At 32.1% G+C, this 22,981-nt stretch overlaps 2 protein-coding genes across 2 annotated transcripts in view; both read right to left on the bottom strand.

Moving 5' to 3' along the window:
* The window catches only part of LOC117105568 (mucin-3A-like), a 29,184-nt gene extending 22,487 nt beyond the window's left edge, over positions 1 to 6,697 (bottom strand). The window contains exons 1-3 of the mRNA XM_033246746.1: positions 3,493 to 6,697; positions 1,679 to 1,809; positions 25 to 202 (exon numbers count right to left, since the gene is read on the bottom strand). Of these exons, the coding sequence (XP_033102637.1) occupies positions 25 to 202; positions 1,679 to 1,809; positions 3,493 to 6,604 (3,421 nt within the window). The 5' untranslated portion in view covers positions 6,605 to 6,697. The remainder of the gene's footprint in view (positions 1 to 24; positions 203 to 1,678; positions 1,810 to 3,492) is intronic.
* Positions 6,698 to 6,806: 109 nt separating this feature from the next.
* On the bottom strand, positions 6,807 to 22,450 carry LOC117105550 (chitinase-like protein PB1E7.04c). The gene is made up of 4 exons (XM_033246728.1): positions 22,366 to 22,450; positions 9,269 to 9,423; positions 6,910 to 8,556; positions 6,807 to 6,812 (listed from the first exon to the last, which is right to left on the bottom strand). The coding sequence occupies exons 1-4, from the start codon at positions 22,448 to 22,450 to the stop codon at positions 6,807 to 6,809; spliced, it is 1,893 nt and encodes a 630-aa protein (XP_033102619.1).
* Between the last annotated feature and the right edge of the window lie 531 nt (positions 22,451 to 22,981).

The raw sequence follows: 22,981 nt of genomic DNA, 5'->3' as shown, positions 1-22,981 counted from the left end.
CACATCTAGATGTGTATAAGAGACAGGGATCTTCCACAGTACTTGTTTGTGTCTTTTCCATACTTGTCAAGTAAGATTCTTCACTGATGGACAGTGTACTTGTATCTTCAATGGTAATATAACTTGTCTCATATATGTCAACTGTAGACTGTATTGCTGTCCAGTTTTCTAAGCCAAGGCTTGAGTAATTTGCTTCCGACATCTGAAAAAATGTTGAAAATCAATTAAAAGCAGAACTGTAGCTTGCTTGTTTTACAGAAAACCAAAAATTGTCATGTTATATCTGACAAGCAAATTTGTTGTTGGATGTGTGATTAAATTTGTTTTTTAAACCATAATACATGTTCACCAAGATTCAGAAGATTGAAAGCACAGTTATTTGTTTACCAGGAAACAACTTCATGCTCAACGCTCAACACACTACATAAGGTAACAACTGCTGATTAAGGTGCATTCTGTTTATTAACTAAATTCATGATCATCACAAGACTACAATTAATTTAAAACTTTTTAATACTTTCTTTTTCAAAAACACTTTGGTTAACTAACATGTGTTTTTACAATATTAATCCTTTGAAAATGACTCATGCTCAGATGCAACAACCAAAACAAAACTATAAAACCATATTAAAGTATCACTGGTTTTGTCTACATGGTTGGTATAAATCAGAAATGCATTAATTAAATTTCATATCAAATTTTAATCTGGAACATAAACAAGTGAAATAATAGAGAGAATCATGGCGCTACCATTTACTGACATATAAAAATGTATTGATAAATAAATTATTTAAAGTAACTACATTATGTCATAATGCAAATATACTGTCAGTATTGAGCTAATTCAAAAGTTGAAGAATAAAATAACAGTAGATATGATATGTCATTATTTCTCATTTAAAAATCAGAACAAGAAAAATCGGTTCCTCATCAATTAGCTGATGAAATGGCCACATTCTTTTTTAGGAGAATCAAGAAATTCTGTCTCATTATAATTTCAAAATAGTTTCAAATTGACCAAAATACGCTACAGTATATTGTTTTATGTAAATCTAAGATCTAGAAAAATCTTTAAAATGATTAATAAATTTAAATTACATTTAAAAAAGATCAACTTATTATCAGAGTACACAAATAAAAAATTGAAACGCAAGTTTTTAGTTGGAGGGAGTATATCTATGCATACTGTAAAAGTGGGCAGAAACTTCAGTTTGAACTGTACTGGGAAGGGTAACTATACACTATTCATCATGCCCTAGATATTCAACCATATAATGAAAATAAAATAAATTTAATACTGTCAATATATTCAATGGCAAACATAACAAAATATTAGCACAACCATTTGCAACATTCATGCCGATAATCATGCAATAAAATTAAAAGAAACAAGAACAATCAATAAACCCAAGCATTAAACCAACACAATCATGTCAAACAGGCCCTTAACCAGGGGAGTTTCCTATGAGAGCAAACTTTAGGTCCAAGGCCGCAGAGGGGGAGTCTAAAAGAAACACCCTGGAGCTGAAGCCATTGTTGTTTGTTGTTGTAAAGATTTTAGAAGAGGGGGAGTATTGGTTTATCAGAGATAAAGAGAGGGGTTTGGCGAAACATAGAAATCCTGGTCATGGGCCTGTACAAGCAATGTGATTTCCAGCCGACCTTCATACTACCTTACCTTAGGAGTTTTATGAGTGTCAGATGAAGTGTCTGGACCAAATGCTACCTTGCTATCAATTGCTGATATGACTGTGGTAATGAATTCAGTTTCCATGGTATCAAATGAATAAAAGCTTGGAGATGCAGGTTCTGTTGACATGGAAATGATCACCTATGAGGGCATAAACTTGGAAGTATTTTTGACCGAAATGTCCTATTTAATTGGCTGTAATCTATTGGTTAATATAATCACATTAGACTAAATGTGCTTCATGAAAAACTGAAATAATAATAATTATTATTAAAATAATAGTTAAACTATAAGTATCTTGATGGGTTACATTATTAACGTAGTTCCTACATTAATACTGACAGTTATATTAGTAATCTCATAAAGTGTGAGTATGTATAGATAGGTCTATATAATACCACAGATCCTATATACAGACGAATAAAAAACGATCTCCACTGGCTGCCATGATCCTATCCCTACAACACTACATACTTTGCTAATTGGATAATTGCCTCGGCCGAGATTTGTACCTCACCACAGGCAGCGTTTGAAGCTTTGAAAGGACGCCACCTATTGTTCAGAATGGTAAAACATCAGGGGAAGATATAAAAGCCTATATATTATAGTCTTTATTTCATAATGTTGGTAGCTGTTAAAGTCATAAAGTGGTATCAATTTCAAGGCAGTTTGAATAAAATTGCGCGAATTTTAACAAAATTTTCAGGTGTATTTTCAATGTTTGCTTTATAATATCAGTAAGTGAATTGCATTTCAATGGTGTAATAACTTAAAATGTGTATCTTAGAATCTGCTAATATTCTGTTTAATATAATGAGTTATTAACCTGTATATGTAAAACAATTTATATACAAATTTCGCTGTGATTTACGGTAATTAGCACATAATCAATTACACCGTATTAAATGCAGTCAGAAGTTTTTCAAGGAATATTGGGTGTGTGTAGATCGGTGATGTATTACTCTGTAGTAAAGTTGGGTCACATGTGTAATCACCGTTCGGGGTGTAAAATTAATTATAATATGCGACTTATTAGGTAATAATAGGCGTGATTAATTGTCCGTGATATTATTTTTTTAAATTATTATAATTTATTTTTTTGGTTGAACTCAAAATAAAAATATATAGTTATATTAATTTAATTTGTATCATTTCGGCTGAGGCCTACGAATCAATCAGGTACAGTACAGTGCATTGATGAAATGAGTTTTTCCGTGCTCTGCATAAATAGGCCTACATTTTCATGTGCATTAAGACAGAATAGGACAGGTCATCATCCTGGGATTACGGTATTTTCTTATTTAATAACAACTTAACATTCCTATATTAGTAAAAGCTTTAACTGTAAAGTTTAATATCATCAATCATGATTTTGTTCTTTCCGTTCTTGTTCAGCGCATAGCGGTTGGTAGCTCTGTGGGTCGCGGACTATACCACTCTGCTAGTAGTTAGGCCTAGAAATAGTTGGCACCATGGAACTGGTAGCGTCCTATTGTCTTGAATAGATAGATATATAAACATATTGTACATGATCAGGTACGATAAATAATTTGAATTATCAATATTAAAATTGTCAGGATCTGTGTAAATAGCTAGGCCTATCCACTTAAGCCCACTTACAGAATGTAGCTTCACAGCTGTGTGTATCCTTAAAATGCCCGCTGGTGCTAGTACGCTCCTGGAAAATCAATTACCTACGCACCTATGATCAAGGAATATACATGTAGTGTTGCCTATCCGTCTGTATATAGAATCTATGATAATACTATAACATGTATCAAACAAGGACAGGATATGCTCACCTGTTCCTAGTATTTCTGATGTGACAATATTAGTAAAAGTCTCAGCAAAATCAGATGGAGTTTGATTAGTGTCCAGAATAGACCCCTCTATCTGGCGAATTGTTAATGTTGCTAAATGGTCAGGTGAATTAAAATACGATGATACAAGAGTAGATTTGTGTGTATTATATGTTGGAGAAGGAAGCTTTTCTGTGATGAATTCAGTTTTAAATATTTCAGATGTCACAACAATATAATCATCTAATACAGACATCAAAATGGTTGATGGAGAAAGCTCACGGTCAGGTGATGATGGTAAATATGTTTTCAATATATCTGATGAAACTACCTCTGTGATGATATCAGTCTCAAATATTTCAGATGTCACAATAGTAAAATCATCTAATAAAGACATCAAAATGATTGATGGAGAAAGCTCAAGGTCAGGTGATGATGGTAGACATGGTTCATATATATCTGATGAAACTACCTCTGTTATGACTTCAGTTTCAAATATTTTAGATGTCACAATAAACAAATGGTCTGGTGATGATGGTAGATATGTTTCCAATATATCTGTTGAAACTACCTCTGTGATGACTTCAGTTTCAAATATTTCTGAGGTTACTATATTAAGCGCATCAGTAGCAGACATCAATGTGGAAGATGAAGAAAGACCTAACATATCTGATGATGGTAGTAGTAATGTTTCAAATATATCTGATGAAACCACCTCTGTGACGAATTCAGTTCCAAATACTTCAGACGTCACAATATTAAACCCACCGGTACCTGACATCATTGTGGTTGATGGTGAAAGCTCAAGCGAATCAGATGATGGTAGTAGTAATATTTCAAATACATCTGAAGAAACTACCTCTGTGATCAATTCAGTTTCAAATATTTCAGATGTCACAATAACCAACTGATCTGGTGATGGTTGTGCATATGTTTCCAATATATTGGATGAAACTACCTCTGTGATGACATCAGTTTCAAATATTTCAGATGTCACAATAATCAACTGATCTGGTGATGATAGTAAATATGTTTCCAATATATCTGATGAAACTACCTCTGTGATGACTTCAGTTTCAAATATTTCTGAGGTTACTATATTAAGCTTATCAGTAGCAGACATCAATATGGATGATGGAGAAGGACCTAACAGGTCTGATGATGGTAGTAGTAATGTTTCAAATATATCTGATGAAACCACCTCTGTGACGAATTCAGTTCCAAATACTTCAGACGTCACAATATTAAACCCACCGGTAACTGACATCATTGTGGTTGATGGTGAAAGCTCAAGCAAATCAGATGATGGTAGTAGTAATATTTCAAATACATCTGAAGAAACTACCTCTGTGATCAATTCAGTTTCAAATATTTCAGATGTCACAATAATCAACTGATCTGGTGATGATAGTAAATATGTTTCCAATATATCTGATGAAACTACCTCTGTGATGACTTCAGTTTCAAATATTTCTGAGGTTACTATATTAAGCTCATCAATAGCAGACATCAATATGGATGATGGAGAAGGACCTAACATATCTGATGATGGTAGTAGTAATGTTTCAAATATATCTGATGAAACCACCTCTGTGACGAATTCAGTTCCAAATACTTCAGATGTCACAATATTAAACCCACCGGTACCTGACATCATTGTGGTTGATGGTGAAAGCTCAAGCAAATCAGATGATGGTAGTAGTAATCTTTCAAATACATCTGAAGAAACTACCTCTGTGATCAATTCAGTTTCAAATATTTCAGATGTCACAATAACCAACTGATCTGGTGATGGTTGTGCATATGTTTCCAATATATTAGATGAAACTACCTTTGTGATGACATCAGTTTCAAATATTTCAGATGTCACAATAATCAACTGATCTGGTGATGATAGTAAATATGTTTCCAATATATCTGATGAAACTACCTCTGTAATGACTTCAGTTTCAAATATTTCTGAGGTTACTATATTAAGTTCATCAGTAGCAGACATCAATATGGATGATGGAGAAGGACCTAACAGGTCTGATGATGGTAGTAGTAATGTTTCAAATATATCTGATGAAACCACCTCTGTGATGAATTCAGTTCCAGATACTTCAGATGTCACAATATTAAACCCATCAGTACCTGACAATATTGTGGTTGATGGAGAAAGCTCAAGCAAATCGGATGATGGTTTTAGTAATGTTTCTAATACATCTGACGAAAATATCTCTGTGATTACTTCAGTTTCAAATATTTCAGGTGTCACAATAACCAACTGATCTGGTGATGGTTGTGCATATGTTTCCAATATATTGGATGAAACTACCTCTGTGATGACATCAGTTTCAAATATTTCTGATGTTACAATAATCAACTGATCTGGTGATGATAGTAAATATGTTTCCAATATATCTGATGAAACAATCTCTGTGATGACTTCAGTTTCAAATATTTCTGGGGTTACTATATTAAGTTCATCAGTAGCAGACATCAATGTGGGTGATGGAGAAGGACCTAACAGGTCTGATGATGGTAGTAGTAATGTTTCAAATATATCTGATGAAATCATCTCTGTGATGAATTCAGTTCCAAATACTTCGGATGTCACAATATTAAACCCACCGGTACCTGACATCATTGTGGTTGATGGAGAAAGCTCAAGCAAATCAGATGATGGTATTAGTAATGTTTCTAATACATCTGACAAAACTATATCTGTGATTAGTTCAGTTTCAAATATTTCAGGTGTCATAATAACCAACTGATCTGGTGATGGTTGTGCATATGTTTCCAATATATGGGATGAAACTACCTCTGTGATGACATCAGTTTCAAATATTTCTGATGTTACAATAATCAACTGATCTGGTGATGATAGTAAATATGTTTCCAATATATCTGATGAAACAATCTCTGTGATGACTTCAGTTTCAAATATTTCTGGGGTTACTATATTAAGTTTATCAGTAGCAGACATCAATGTGGGTGATGGAGAAGAACCTAACAGGTCTGATGATGGTAGTAGTAATGTTTCAAATATATCTGATGAAATCATCTCTGTGATGAATTCAGTTCTAAATACTTCAGATGTCACAATATTAAACCTATCAGTACCTGACATCATTGTGGTTGATGGAGAAAGCTCAAGCAAATCAGATGATGGTATTAGTAATGTTTCTAATACATCTGACAAAACTATATCTGTGATTAGTTCAGTTTCAAAGTTTCAAATATTTCAGATGTCACAATAATCAATATTTCAGGTGTCACAATAACCAACTGATCTGGTGATGGTTGTGCATATGTTTCCAATATATCGGATGAAACTACCTCTGTGATGACATCAGTTTCAAATATTTCAGATGTTACAATAATCAACTGATCTGGTGATGATAGTAAATATGTTTCCAATATATCTGATGAAACTACCTCTGTGATGACTTCAGTTTCAAATATTTCTGAGGTTACTATATTAAGCTCATCAGTAGCAGACATCAATGTGGATGATGAAGAAAGACCTAACAGGTCTGATGATGGTAGTAGTAATGTTTCAAATATATCTGATGAAATCATCTCTGTGATGAATTCAGTTCCAAATACTTCGGATGTCACAATATTAAACCCATCAGTACCTGACATCATTGTGGTTGATGGAGAAAGCCCAAGCAAATCAGATGATGGTATTATTAATGTTTCTAATACATCTGACGAAACTATCTCTGTGATTAGTTCAGTTTCAAATATTTCAGGTGTCACAATATTCAACTGATCTGTGGATGACAGTAAATATGTTTCCAATATAACTGATGAAACTACCTCTGTGATGACTTCCATTTCAAAAATTTCTGAGGTTACAATAAGTGTATCACTAGCAGACATCAATGTGGATGATGGAGAAAGACCTAACAGGTCAGATGTTGGTAGTAGTAAAGTTTCAAATATATCTGATGATTTCACTTCTGTGATGAATTCAGTTTGAAATACTTCAGATGTTACAATATTAATCTCATCAGTAGCTGACATCAATGTCATTGATGGAGAAAGCTTAAGCGAGCCCAATGATGATAACAGATATGTTTCTAACACATTTGAGGAAACTAGTTTTGTGGTGAACTCAGATTCAAAGATTTCTGAGGTCACAAAAATAAACTCATCAGTAGCAGACCTCAATGTGGTTGATGGTGAAAGCTCATGTAGATCAGGTGATAGTGGTAATGTTTCAAAACCATCTGAAGAAACCTCTGTGACTAACTCAGTTTCAAATATTTTTGAGGTTACAATAATAAACCCATCAGTAGCGGACATCAATGTGGTTGACAGAGAAAGCTCAAGTAGTTCAGATGGTGGTGGTAATGTTTCAAATATATCTACCTTTGTGATGACTTCAATTTTATATATTTCAGATGTCACAATAATTAACTCATCAGTTGCGAGTGTCAATGTGGTTGATGGAGAAGGCTCAAGAGGATCAAGTGACTGTGGCAGTAATGTTTCCAAAAAATTTGATGAAACTACTTCTGTAATGACTTCAGTTTGAAACAATTTGGTTGATGGAGAAAGCTCATGCAGGTCAGGTGATGATGATAGATATGATTCCGTGATGGCCCGAGTGTTGAATACATTAGATGTCCCAACAACAAACTCATCAATGGCTGACATCGAAGAAGATGATGGTGAAAGTTCAAAAGAAATGTGTAGTGATGGTATAAATTGTTTAATTAGGACAGGTGATGAGGGTGTTTCAAAGACAACGGAAGAAGCAGAAATGTCTTCTGCAGAGATAAGTGTTCCTAATGTTGTTAATGTTTGAAAGAAAGTTTCTGTAAGTTCTGAATTTACTTGTGTAGACACAACACGAGGAGATAATGAATTATATAAAACATTTGATGATGTCTGTAGGCTATTATAAACAGGCAATGTTCCTGTAAACTTGTTAATTGTCTTAGAATCCAATATTTCGGTACTAAGTGAATTTGCGTGAACTATGTTAGTATGGCCATTAAACGAAGATGAAGTTAATGTGAAAGCAGTGCTGTTACCATTTGTGACAGAAAGCATTAGTGATGCAAGCGATACCTGTAAACAACAACATACACATTTAGTACCATGAACATTGAACCATAAACACATAAAGCTTGACAAAATAGACAGTGAATGCCAATTAATTTGGTAAAAAACAGATACTGCGTCTTTTTTGCAAGTTGATAATAATATTGATTCCAAATTATTTTTCCTGTTTGTAATCAATTAGATACATTTAACATGTACTGACAATTAACGATTTCTGGTTTTTACCAAACATTGACAAATGTAAAGCGCTGACAATGGTGAACAAAGTGAATGCCATCCAGTAATAGTACATATAATGTGCCACAATAAGATTACCAAATAATACAAGCTTTAGCTGATAATATATGAAATTTACTGGTATGTGATTTTAATTCAATTTCTTATAATTACTCATCATAGGAAATATTCATAAAATATTAATCAAAATATAAAAATTAACAAAACCACCAGCATTATTGTTCCCTGGATTTTGCAAAAAAATATATCTAAACTGCAACATGCACAGATAAAAAACAAAGTTAATATAACAGCAGCCAGTATTGTACTTGGGATAATTCAGCATTTAAAAACATAACCACATCAAACAAAAAATAATATAAACTTAAATGCCATGCTAAGCAACTAACTAAGCAGTTCACAAAGTATATTTCTAGCTGCAAACAAGAATATACATTATTCTAACATAACAAAAATACTTGGGAAATAATTAGAAATCTACCTGAGACGTCGGTATGGCTTCTGTTGCTAGACTAGGATCTAGTGTCTTCATTGACGTGTAAAATACTTCTGATGTCTCTATTACTGATGACAAATAATATTCAGTGCTATTCATTGATCCATCCTCGATGACTGTTTCATTAACAGATGATAAACCTATAAAAGAAAATCAATCATTTTATACCACAAGTGGGCAAAGTACTGCTCAGGCCCCATGTAGTGAGATGGCAATTTTGTGGCGGCCTGCAATTTCACCTAATCTGTGCAACTGTTAATTAGCTATTTATAAAACAATTAATAAATGTTTCTCATTTGTACAATAAGATAAAAGTTAGAAACCCGGATCACAATCACTGCATCAAACCCTCCCACAAATTTGTATACATAAGTTTAATGATCAGAGAAAGTCGAGTGACTGTACTGTACTTTTAGTGAAGATGTTTAGACAGAAACATTTAAAGTGTTTTGTTGCACAAATTTAGTAATAAGATAAGTCCCTGTAAATGATATTAAAGTACAGTAGGTAAAAAATACAGTCTTAATATGTATGCAGCACAAGTCATTCAACTGTTCTTCTAACACCTACATTTTCAGCGAATTTAATATCAAATTATAATATGAATAATGAAAACAAAAGACAAATATTTAACTTGTGAATAACAGAGGCTAACATTCTGTTTATTGATTTTCTCTCCAGTCTGGTTCAACCACTTTAATACCAATATTAATTACGCACTTCATCAAGCACGGCTTTAAATGGAGAATAAGAAAATTATCAACCAAATGAATGTAAGCGTTCATAAGGCATCACATAACTTGACTTTAATTAAAGGGTAATATCATTTCCTCACAACAAATTGATTCTCTATAGTATTACCATTAGTAAGTAGATCCTGAAGTGTATACTTCTGTTTCTAGTATTAGATATATTAAGTTTAAAGATCACTAGGCAATAGTGTCATTATGAATTGATCGATAAATTATATATAATATTATAAAATATACAATTGAACTATTAAGATGAACAGGGGACTAAAAGGATACATTAGCTAATGACAACTACATACTTGTATATTTCTATTTCCTATGTATGCTGCATGAATGGACAATTCATCACATAATATGGTGGATTGGAAAAGCTCAATACATAATAAAGTTGGATATATACAGTTTTTATTATTAATGATTATTATTTATTAGCTGGTAGGTTTACAATATTTAATTTTATTTATAATTATTTACTTCATTGAATATAATTTATTGACAGAATTCACAAAAGAATAAATTGGAAAACAGAGGATTCATTGTAGAAAATGTTTGGATTTTAAATTATGCTGTATTTCTGTTTTTAGCTAAGGTATAACAAATTTAAAGACATCACTTATTGCTTATTTAAGATGTGTACACAGTCTTATATTTGTATAAGAACAATCATGGAATAATTAGATCCCTACAAATCATTTGATAAGGAATCATGACAGTCATACAAACACCTGGGATGTACTATTATGCCCTGTGGCTGTTTATTCTTAGCCGCTAATGATTGATTATGATACATATCCATATTTATTCAATGTACAGTATTACATTTGTTGGCTGCCATGGGCAACAAAACAACTAAAATATTAATTTACTATTTTCAATTTGTCAGTCTTGTTGGTAGTTGATATATTACAGTATTTTATAGATTTCTTTTAATTCTTATATTTCTAGAAGATATTGAAATACTGTACTGTAAGCATTGTACCTGTGAATGTGCTGAATAACTTATGTTTTGAAAAATAAAAGAAATACCACATTCTTTGTAATTGTTTGGTTTTTAAAGCCTAATTCAAAATAATTACCTTTTCCTCAGAACAAGCTTAAATTATTCATAAAAAATTATTTCAATATCAACAATACTTGAAATCACACTTTGCACATTTATCATAAATGTCATATTTGTTTTTGATACTAAAATGTATAAATTGCATTTAAGTGCCAAGTTTTGCAAGTGCAACATTTCAGTGGTGCATCTCGGGCGGGAGGATGCATGGGGGACACTTATCCGAGAACTACTCACGCTTCCCCAGTCGCCTTCACAAAAATCACAGGCAAGAAGTTAAAAATCACCTTATTTTCCGAATTAGCGCCCCCTCAACTGATCATCGAGCCCCTTTCTCTCTCCTTTGCTCCCCCCATCAGCACCCCACTTCAAGACATGCCACTGCAACATTTGCCATAGGGGTGGAAGAGGGCTCCCCTTAAAGATCCAAGGAATGTTTTCCTGCTTGGAAATGTTTTTTCCAACATTTTCAGAGATATTTGCATAGTAAAGGATGAAAAATGACTCTGTTCTACTTTCAGATACAATCTAATAAAATAATAAAATGTTTACTTTTAAATAGCAAAAATATTTGACAAGTTTACAATGACATTGTAATAAAAATAAAATCAATTGTTTTGAATGGTAAATGAACAAATAATTATAATGAAGTTATTTTTTATATACATGTAGTATTTCAGTGCCATGAGTTTTGAATGCAGCAGTTGTTGTTGTTGAAACTTAGTTGCTTAGCGAGTTGCTACGGTGATTAACACTTTGTTGAACTTTGGTCAAAATGCAATTACTCATGGGTATTAGTTGTGCCTCAACCCACATCTAAAGCAAGTATATTTACACAGTGTTTATCAAACAAACACATTAATAAAACAATTCACTGATTATTAATCCATTTTATATTGGTAAAGATATCAGTCTGTGTTATATCTTGAAAAATACACCCTACTCAATGGTGATGGTTGACAAAAGCGAATGGAAGAAATTTAGACATTTAAGTCTGGGTACATCCCGGCATAAGTAAGTACTACAACAACCCTTAAATCGGTTACAATACAAAGATTGTTTAATTTTATTTAATTATTTATTCAGTCAAAATTACAACAAACACATTAATAAAACAATTCACTGTTTATTAATCCATTTCATATTGGTGAAGATATAGTGTCAGTGATAATATATTTCAAAAATACATCCTAACTATGGTGGTGGTGGACAAAAGAAATTAGACATTTATGTCCGAGAACGTCCCTGCAGAAAATACTAAAATAATAATCCTTAAATTGGTTACATCAGAGATTAATTATTTAATTAGTCAAAATTACAGCAAACACATTAATAAGACAATTCACTGTTTATTAATCTATTTCATATTGGTGACGGTATAGTGTCAGTGATAATATCTCCAAAAAATACATCCTAACTATATTGGTGGTGGACAAAAGAAAAAATTAGACATTTAGGTCTGGGTACGTCCTAGTGTAAGTAAGCACTAACTATAGACAACTCTTAAATTGGTTACCATAACAGAGATTATTTAATTTTATTTAATTATTTATTCAGTCACAATTACACAAGGAAAAAAGAAATCTGATAAATGTAGGAACTAGGGCAAAGCAAAGTGAACTTTATCATATGTTATATGCTAGCGTTTGTTAGGGCCTAACCCAAATACAAATTATCTGATAACTAACATATAAACTTGTATAAATAAAGTATAAATATTTTTTTAAATACCATGAATCAACTTAGCTATGATCTTAATATTTTAAAAAATTATTCAATTATAATATATTTTCCTATTTTAGATCTCCCTGGCAGCATTTCAGTTATGCCTCAACCACATCTAAAACAAGTATAATAACACAGTGTGTATTAATAAACACATTAATAAAACAATTCATTTTTTATAAATCCATTTTATATTAGTAAAGATATAATGTCAGTCAGTGATAATATTTATTTAATCATTCAGACACAATTACAAAAGGAAAAAGAAATCTGATAAATGTAGGAACTTGGGCAAGGCCAGGTGTGATTTTTCATACTCTAGCGTGGGCCTAACCCAGTTCAACATTATCCGACAACTAACAAACAAATTGAAACTTGTATATTAAAGTATAATTATATCTATAAACACCATGAATCAAATTACCTATGATTTTAATATTTTTAAAAAGTTAAATAATATATTCTCCCAACAGGGAATGAGAAAAATGATTTTTTTCGCCCAATTAAAATGGAACGAGAAAGATGATTTTTTTTTTCTAGAGGGCATTTTTGATATTTTACTAGAAATAGAATTAACTTTAAAATCGTTATTGGCCATTACGACTTTCCCCCTTTAGCAGCGTGACATCAATGAAAGGTACTGTAACCAGAGATCGTATAGCGCTGCATTTAACGCCGAGCACAACGCTATATAATTTTTGGTTACAGTACCTTACACTGACGTCACGTCAGGGGTAAATCATAATAACAAAATAAAAGAATTCAAGTTGATTCTATTACTAATGACATATAAAATCCCGTCCCGAAAAAAATATCATCTTTCTAGTTCCCTTTTAATCATTTAGAACTCTCGGCATTTTGCGCTACTGTATATACAATCCCACTTACTTTTAAACGAAAGCGAAGGTAGATGCTAATGAAAGACAGATAATTATATGGCACAGATAAGGAGAGAGCTTTTTAAGGGATGGTCATGAAAACCAGGTAAACTATGATGTGAGCTCTGAGATATCTAGAAGCCTGGCGTGGTAAGATGTCAGCAAATTGGTAGATCTAAGCACTAGACACGATAACGACACGACGACATATCATCGCATCGTTTATATTCTTCAACACTGAACGCATTTTTATTTTGTCATTGTCGTGTCTAGTGTAAATATAGCTTTACACAGATTGAAAATGAATAATTACGGTATGTAATGCCGTTAGTAGCACAATGTCATGTCATTTGCATGTGTATACACAACTGTTTATTATTTGAGTTCTAAACAGTACTTGAAAGCCTAAGCGGTACCAGTATATAATATAATATATTTGGTAAAATCTACAAACAATTTATTATTTATTTTGTTTAATTAAATTCCACCCTCCATTGTATTTTTAATATTCAATGTGCAAAAAATACACAAAAAATTTTAAAAACAGGCAAATTGCATGAACGTCAGCTGATGAATCCATTTCAGCTCCCTACTTGCTGGTGGCTGCAAGTAGCAGGTTGTCATTTAAATACAAAAAACTGTTACATCATATTAATTACACCAGGCTATTAAATTTATAGTAAATCACTATTGAACATTTTATGACTTGTAATTAAGGTCAATTTATCTGGTGTATAAAAATATTTTTACCTTTGTTTTTTATGTGTTTGAGTTTTATTATGCTGTTGTTAATCTTATACAATTTCACAGTTATATTTTCTGCTAGGTGGAATACTGCAAAGATGGACAATTGGTAGAATTAACTGCACGGCAAGTACAAAGACAAGACAGATTTTCACTCCCAAACAAAAAGAGCATTTGTTATGTTCAGTTTATTGTTATCTTCTATGTTTATGACGCATTTCTTTGGTTTTAAAATTTATAGTACTACGTCAATGTACTTTTTATGACTTATGATTAACGTAAGTTTCCCTAGTGTATTATAATATTTTTAATATGTTTTCTTTACTATAAGAATGCAAATAGAGCTTTATCAACATTAATAGGGCAGACAATTATTGGTAATGTTACTGTAGTTTAAACTCTGATAAGTATAGACAAGAAATGTTTACCTTACAAATGAAGTATGTGCTTATCTTTCATGTTCAATTACATTGTTATCATCTATCTGCATGATGCATATGATTTTGGAATTGTATGTTTTAACTCTGATGATAATGCCTTTCTACAACAAGGATGCTTTTATTGTTTCTGTCACTGACAGCCAATAAAACCAACTTGGAAAATTTGTTATAGTGAAATATATTAAACTTTCTTAAATTATGAATTCATATACAGTATTTTCTTGACTACAGTATATCAAATTGAATGAATACATGAATACAATGAATACAACACCACTCATTTTGTAATATATTATGTTTTTACACATTTTTGCTGAAGGTCGGTGTCGGGCCATAAAAAACGTGTTTCTAGTCAAAAATGTTTGGCGGGCCGCACACGGAGGGTTTATAATTCATTTTTATGGGCTGCAAAAAAATCACTGTCAGGCCTCATACAGCCCACAGGCCACACCTTGCCCATTTGTGCCCTAAGCTAGGATATTTAAAACACATTATCAGACAATGTGATACACAGTATCAAATATACGCTATATAATCGCACCATGATAATAATTATTTTAGTTAAATATTTTTCCTATTAATTCCAGGCTGCGTAAACCCCTTTCCCTCACCCCCTAGTTCTGCCACAGATAACTACCCCTGGATCTGCAACTGAATATTATAAACATGAAATAAAAAAGAAGTGGAAAGAGATATGTCTGCATACAGAGTGCAACGAAAGCCAGTGTAATCAAAATGCACACAGTAGCTGAATTCATTATGTATTTGAGAAGATTTATGTACAATATTAAAGATACTGTTGCTGTGCGATCTACAAGAGCATTTAATTTTAAAAGAAATCTGCTCATTTAAAAGAATCAACTATTAAAAGTATCAATCTATACCAAAAAATCAACAACTGTCAGTTTGTTAGTTTACAGATATATTTTTCTATGGAATCCATAAATGTTCTGCCAAATTTTTCTTCTTTTATACACTGGATAATCTGTTCAATAGAAATCTACTGTTTTCTCAAGTGCCCAGCTATATTTCATGGCTAAGTTTTTTGTAAGTACCTGATCACTGGTATAATTTTAGAAGATCTTAAATCTCTCTTCTTAAGTTAAGGACTGAGTGGTCAAAAAACTTTACTTTGAATGCACAGATTTTTAAAGGATGGTAAACCGATAAGATGTTATTTTTGTCATTCTTTAGATGATTATATGATGTACAATACAATTAGTATATTGTACATCATATAGTGTTGTACAATATACAATTAGTAACTCTGCAATAATATTAATAATCTATAATAATTATACTAACAATAGTGCGAATAATAATGATAGGTATAATGTTAATAACTATTATTATTGTTTTTATTGCGATGGTTATGATAACTATAATAATTATAATAGTAGGAATGTTTTTAATCGTTAATAAACCAAGCACAAGGGATATTATCTTAATAAGCAAACCAGCTGAAACTATTCATATATTTACAAAAGACTTATAATAGTTTCATAAATAATGATTGTGATGATGATTATAGTGATAATAATGATAATGATAATTATAATAATTTGAATAATATGATAGTTAGCCAAATGAGTAGTAGTTTATGTTGTCTTTTTATTTCTCTCATGGCCTTTTGATACCTGTTTGTTTTAAGTCGGAGCCTGGAATACATTGTTTTTAATATCTTTTATCTTTTTTACTTTTACTATTTTAATTTGTTTTTAGGTGTCATTGTCTCTTGTTAGTTTTTCCTCACTTTTTTCTTTGTTTTTTTTATATGAGATTTTATATTAATATTTTATTATGTATTTTTAACGTTAAACTTCAATTTGTATTTTATTTCAAATTGCAATAAAGTGTTTTCGTATTCGTATAATCTTAATTTTAATTAAAAACCTGCGAAGCAGAGGAATAGATACATAAAAATATGAAAACATTCACGTAATTCATAATGAGGTTTAGGGAGTGGAGTTGTGGAAATCCTTCTGTCACTAGTTTGAAGACCTTGGGATTGGAAGAAATGTATCTTAACCACCAAGCTATTCAACTCCACTCCGAAGCAAAAGGTCTGCAAATAATGCTGGCAGCAACACCATTATGGTGAGGAAAATATCTTCTCATAATAGACCTTTCCGCTAAGTTCGGCCACTTAGAAATTGTTGCTGAAGTCCCACGAAACAGCCATGTTAAAACATGCGAAACACATGCATTTGTGAGACAACACGTGTGCTTGTTAAGCCGGGCATTTACTGCATTGTACGTTCGTCGTACGACCCTCGGACGAGGAATCGAACTCTGCTCCCTGTGAGCGTTAGAAGACATGACGCCACCCGCTGATTGCTGGTGGCAGTTTTAATGAAGCATCGTTAAAAACGATCCTTTATGCACATGTTGTGGTGTTGCGTTCTTGATAGAATTGTGTCAGATAACGACCGTCAAGCAGAGTGAGTGACTGGCTTTAGACACGCGCGTATTCCTGGCGCTGTTCTGATTAGTAGGTTGTTAAGTTTGATTGACACTCCAGAAAGTTCCATTGTTTTAAATTTTAAGCTAACCTTTCATTAATTATTCATTCATTATTCTTTATTTCAGACTTTACATCCATTGTCAACTTAACTAATAATAATATAAATACAAGGGAAAAAAACCCCACATGATCCTTAGAAATTATGGATTAACATAAAGAAGTTCGTTCCATCTTTTTGAGAGCCTAGAACTTCCAAAAAATCCATTTACAGAACGAACTAAAGGGTTCACACAAGTAGAAAATCGCTTTAAAAAGCTAAAGATTGATTTTCTCATAAATTCTTGGAAAGATAATAAATTATTATTAACAAATAGTGCATTAGCACTACAGTATCTCGGTTGCCGTAACAGTTTTCTTAAAATATTGTTATAACATACTCTCAGTGTGTTCATAGATGAAAGCCTATACATAGACCAGAGCGTGGAACAATAAAAACTCATACAGAAAGAACGAAATAATATACACTTGACTTCATCACTGCACTTGCTAAATTTTCTACAGATTACATTTCCTATAACATATTTCCTTACATATACTCAGTGATCTAACTTATTGTCTTTTGATATCAAGCTCATCATTGAGGTCACAGCATATTATGTGACCAAGATATGATACGGATTCAACATATTTGAGGTTTTTGTTATTGAGATATGTTTTTTTGCGTACTACAAGACTTCATACTTTTAGGGATAAACCTCATACACACTGATTTCTTGTCATTGTATAATGTATACAACCTATTATAAACAAAGAATTTAAAATATGATTGTTCCAATAAAACAATAGAGAGTTTCTAAATTATCCTTCTTAATTTCAGTCTGTTCTAGAAAAATGACCTTATTCCATGATGAAAGCATATCTGGGATTTATGTAGACAGACAATTAAAAAGTGAGTCTAGAATGTCATACTGAAGAACTAATACTTGTAGTACAATAGGTCGGTTAATGAAGAAAGACTTGATGTGTATATGATAGGATAAAATCAATACCAGGTCCTAGCATAACTAAAGAATTATTGAATTGAATAGAGGAAAATAACTGAATCAATTATTAATCCTATAAATAATTTCAATATTGTGTAATTTTATGACATAAAAGTAGAACAGAATGATTTTGTGACTGGTTGATAGATACAGTAGATCTCTTCTCATGTTTTTATGCATTTTATTGTGTTACTAATATGATATAGCATATTTATTCATATAAACAACTTGCTTTGAATAAACGCACCCTTGAATAAACTCCTCCTCCTGAGCCTCAATTGAAATAAATGCCCAGGGGGTTTATTTTTTCATTGAAGAAATGCCCCTTCAAACGATTATAATCAAAAATAAGGAAAGCAACATCATTCTCAACACATATTATGTTCTAATCCAGTAAAAGAATTAATTACATTTTTTATTACCTGGTTGGGATTAATAAGTTTTTATGGTCACACAATAATACAGTTTGATGGTAATTTTCTATAAATTAAGTGGTGTTTATTTGAGTATATAATACGTATACATTTTACAAAAAAATATATAAATGCCTCCCTCGAATAAATACCTTCATTAAATAAACGCCCCCTCAAAAACCCCTCTCGACAATAAATGCCCTTGGATGAATAAATATGGTAAATCTCTTTACTCTGGTTTTATATGGTAGATTAGCATTTCCTTAGAACTTGATATTTATATATACAAAAACAGTTTACTTATTATATATTTATTATATTAGCAACATATTGATTTATTTCATAGAGTACAAAGTAGGAGTTTACACAGTTATTTTTTACTGTATATTTACTATTTACTGTCTGTTACTGTAAATACTATACTAAATCAACAATTCCCTTACTTCCCCTCAAAAAAACCCTTCTCAAATGTCCCCAGGGGCGATTGTTCAAATAATGGTATATATGTCTTCAAAAAACTTACTCTTGTTTTTATGTATGGAAGATAAAATAAAGTAAATTCTTAGAATCATATTAGTAACACAATAAAATGCATAAAAACATGAGAAGAGATCTACTGTATCTATCAACCAGTCACAAAATCATAAATATACAAAAAGAATTTAGTAATATGATATAACAACATCATTATATTCATATTGTACAAGGAGGGATAAGGAAATAGAGTTTACACAATTATTTTTTTACTGTGTATTTACTATTTTCTATGTACTATGTGTTAAATATATATCCTCCATGGTTAAATGTACACTAAAATCAATAATTCCCTCAAATAAACTCCCCTCAAAAAACCCTTCTCAACAATAAATGCCCAGGGACGATTGTTCAAATAAATATGGTATATCTTCAAAAAATTTACTCTTGTTTTTACAGTATGTATGGAAGATTAGTAAATTCTTAGAACTTCATATTAAGTATTCAAAAAGAATTTACTAATATGGTATAACAACATATTGATTAAATTCATATTGTACAAGGTAGGAGGGAGAAGCAAATAGATTTTACACAATTATTTTTTTTTACTGTGTATTTACTGTCCCTATGTACTGTGTGTTAAATACACTAAATCAATAATTCCCTCAAATAAACTCCCCTCAAAAAAACCCTTCTCAACAATAAATGAATGCCCCGTTGCGTTTGTTCAAATATTGTAAATACAGTATCTCTTTTAAAACAAAGTTACTCTGGTTTCTATGTATGGAAGATTAGTAAATTCTTAGAACTTGGTATTTATATAAAAAAAGAATTTACTATATACGATATTTATAGTAATAAAATATTGACTTCATTCAGTGTAAAAGTAGCTACTGGCGCCCAGCATATGACACCGGGGTTTCTGCGTGTACACAGTTGTGGTGGTGACGCCATCTCAACACCAGGAGTGCGCATTTTCCTTCCCTTTCATGTTCGCAGTTTGTGTAATACCATTTTTTTCTTGTGTCAGTCCTTTTTCTCTGTGCTTTCTTGCTTGTTGCATTGTAATAATATTTTATCTTTTAATAATTTTGTATTTTGTACATTTTGTAAATCTGCTTGCAATTTAGTTATATTTTACTGCTATGAGTTTTGATGAATGAATTTTTGGCCACCATCTCACTTCATTACCTTAATGGCTATTATGTATTTATTTTTAAAATTTTATTTATTTTTTCTGATTTCTATATGATTTGTGGTCTGAATACTGTCAGCGCCATGAAACAATTTTATTGTGAAAGGCGCCCTAGAAATATCCTATATTTACCAATACAAGGAAAAAGCAACAGAGTTTACTTTACTCTTTTACTGTGTATTTACTGTTCCTATGTACTGTGTGTTAATATATTAAAATCAATAATTATTCAGTTGTCAGGGATACGAAAATATTCAGTGCAACATCTGTTGCTTCTTTATATTAGATTTAATTATTGGTTTTATGTGCTCTGTGTGGATTTTGTACATAATAGCTGGCAGTACAAAAGAGATAGCCACACATTCTCTGTAATACAAATTTACATTTTGAATGCATGGTAGAAAAGGCAGACTATATGTCTTTGATTAAAAAAATGAGATACATTCAGCATTGTTTTAGTTTAATATAATTTAGTAGGCCATCTTTTTTTTTTAATTCCTTCACATCCAACAGCAAGTACACTTGCCACTTACAGGATGGAATGCTTTATAAACCAACTCTCTTTATGAGGCTTAGGGATTGGAGTCATTTTTAGTCATGAGAAAAGTTCCTGTCATAGGAATTGAACCCAGAACCCTGGAATTAGATGTCGAGCATCTTAACCACTAAGTTATTCATCATAACTTGAAGATAATGAAGTTAAAATAATATGTATTCTAATGTCATTAGGCCTATATTAAGCTTAGTAGTAAATAAAAAGGATCTGAAGAATTTGTTGTGATAAGCTCCACTGGCATTCTAATTTTTCAAATTTAACCCTACACAGCTCCCCCTAAATACCACACACCTGCACCTCCTCCGAAAACACACATTTTATAATCATGGTTCTCAATAAAAAAATTGGCGCATACCATTACACCATTACAAGACACTTTCTTATACTGTGGTTGTTAATAATTGTAAATTTTTTACTTCTTGATTTTTTTCTGCAATTTATGGCAACAGCAGCCGCAAGGTCAATGCCGAGGGCAGTATTTAATTGAGCATTCTAGAAAACAGTAGTAATGGGTGCCACCTAGATTGCGTGGCAAGTCTTTTAAATTGACATCATTGGAAGATAGGTGACTTATATCAGAACTTAGCACCACTAGGGTTCATAAACACAAACTGATAAAGAAATATGTTTGATTAAATTGCCAAAGTATTTTTTTACTCAACGTACAATATGATACATGGAATGCTCTCGCCAGTACGGTTGAAACTAATACAGAATCAGATTTAAACAACAGTTTGAGAAGACAAGAGGGGCTACCAGATGGCCCCACTGACCAGCTCTTGCACCACCCGTTTAGAAAATGGTGATGTAGGGTGAGTTATGGTGGGTGAGTGCGATCATTGACATTCACCATTATTGCAGAAAAATTATACAAAACCTTAAAACTATGATTAATCAGAATAGACATTAATAAAATATATTAAAGTTTACTGAGGTCATTTGACACTGATTTGCAATGGCAAGAAATGGCCTTACTGGTCTGTGGTAGTCTACAGACATCAGAGTATTTTTAGCAGTGGTGGCGCCAGCGGTGAACAAATAAGCAAATAAATAGGCAAATAAGAAAACAAAATTTTATTTATTTTATTTAATTTTATTCCGACCTCTTCCGATGATCTTTAAAAAAAAAAAGTAGGCCTTCACGAAACAAGGAATAAAAAAAGTCTCTTCCGTCTTTAGAAAATAAAAAAATACGGATATTCAGGTCTATCTACAAGAATGAAGTGACCTGCATATTTTTCTCATCTAGGCCTACAGAGAAGAATAACACCGGGAAAACTGGCCAGAGAAAGTTAATAGGAAGATCTAGCTTACGAAATTGTGAAGTGAGTAAATACTTACAAGGAGGTATCAATGCTCCAAATACCAAGAAGATGAAGTAATGTGGCAAGCACTGCCAGCGGACAGTTTGTTTAAAGAAAGCCATATTACTTTCCTTCATGATGTCAGTAAAAAGAGAGTAGCTGCATCTTCTTGGTTAATAATATAGTAGTCCCGTCGATTCCGATTGATGAAGGCTGCATTTTTACATCTTTTTTAGGTTTACACCCGGCGTCTTGATGTCAAAAGGTGAGAAGAGCACATCACAGTCTTGTGTTACGTGCACAATTTAGTTCCATCAAGTTTTGGACATTTAACGGCAATGTCAACAATGGGTCTTCAATCTGAAGCGTTATTTTTTAGATCACCTTCAACGAACAAGGTGACGGTATAGAAATTGCTTTCTTTTATCTAGTTCCTCTTGATACCACAACCAACAGCCTACTTTATCAACCAGCATTAACGAACTGAGCGGATTCAGTCAGTCAGTTGTGAGCATTGTGATGTGAGTCAGTTGTCAAATGGGAAAATGTATGCTTTGCGACCACACACACGCCCTCTCATGGCCACATTCGCCAAACAGTAACTTGTTGAACTTGTTGTAGGTGGTAGAACCACCTCACCACCTCCTTGCGAC

This window comes from Anneissia japonica, unplaced genomic scaffold, assembly GCF_011630105.1.
Source record: "Anneissia japonica isolate Jap-2015-1 unplaced genomic scaffold, ASM1163010v1 scaffold287598_len761594_cov195, whole genome shotgun sequence".
In the NCBI taxonomy this organism is placed as follows: Eukaryota; Metazoa; Echinodermata; class Crinoidea; order Comatulida; family Comatulidae; genus Anneissia; species Anneissia japonica.
This window is presented reverse-complemented; position numbering and strand designations above follow the sequence as displayed.

Bases quoted from the DNA above. Each gene is read 5' to 3' on its own strand.
- LOC117105550 (XM_033246728.1), bottom strand. From the start codon at position 22,450: ATGGCTTTCTTTAAACAAACTGTCCGCTGGCAGTGCTTGCCACATTAC. The intron at 9,424-22,365 runs GTAAGTATTTAC...TTTCTTTTATAG, and splicing joins TGGAGCATTGATACCTCCTT to GTTTATCATCTGTTAATGAA. The intron at 8,557-9,268 runs GTAGATTTCTAA...TGTTGTTTACAG, and splicing joins AAGCCATACCGACGTCTCAG to GTATCGCTTGCATCACTAAT.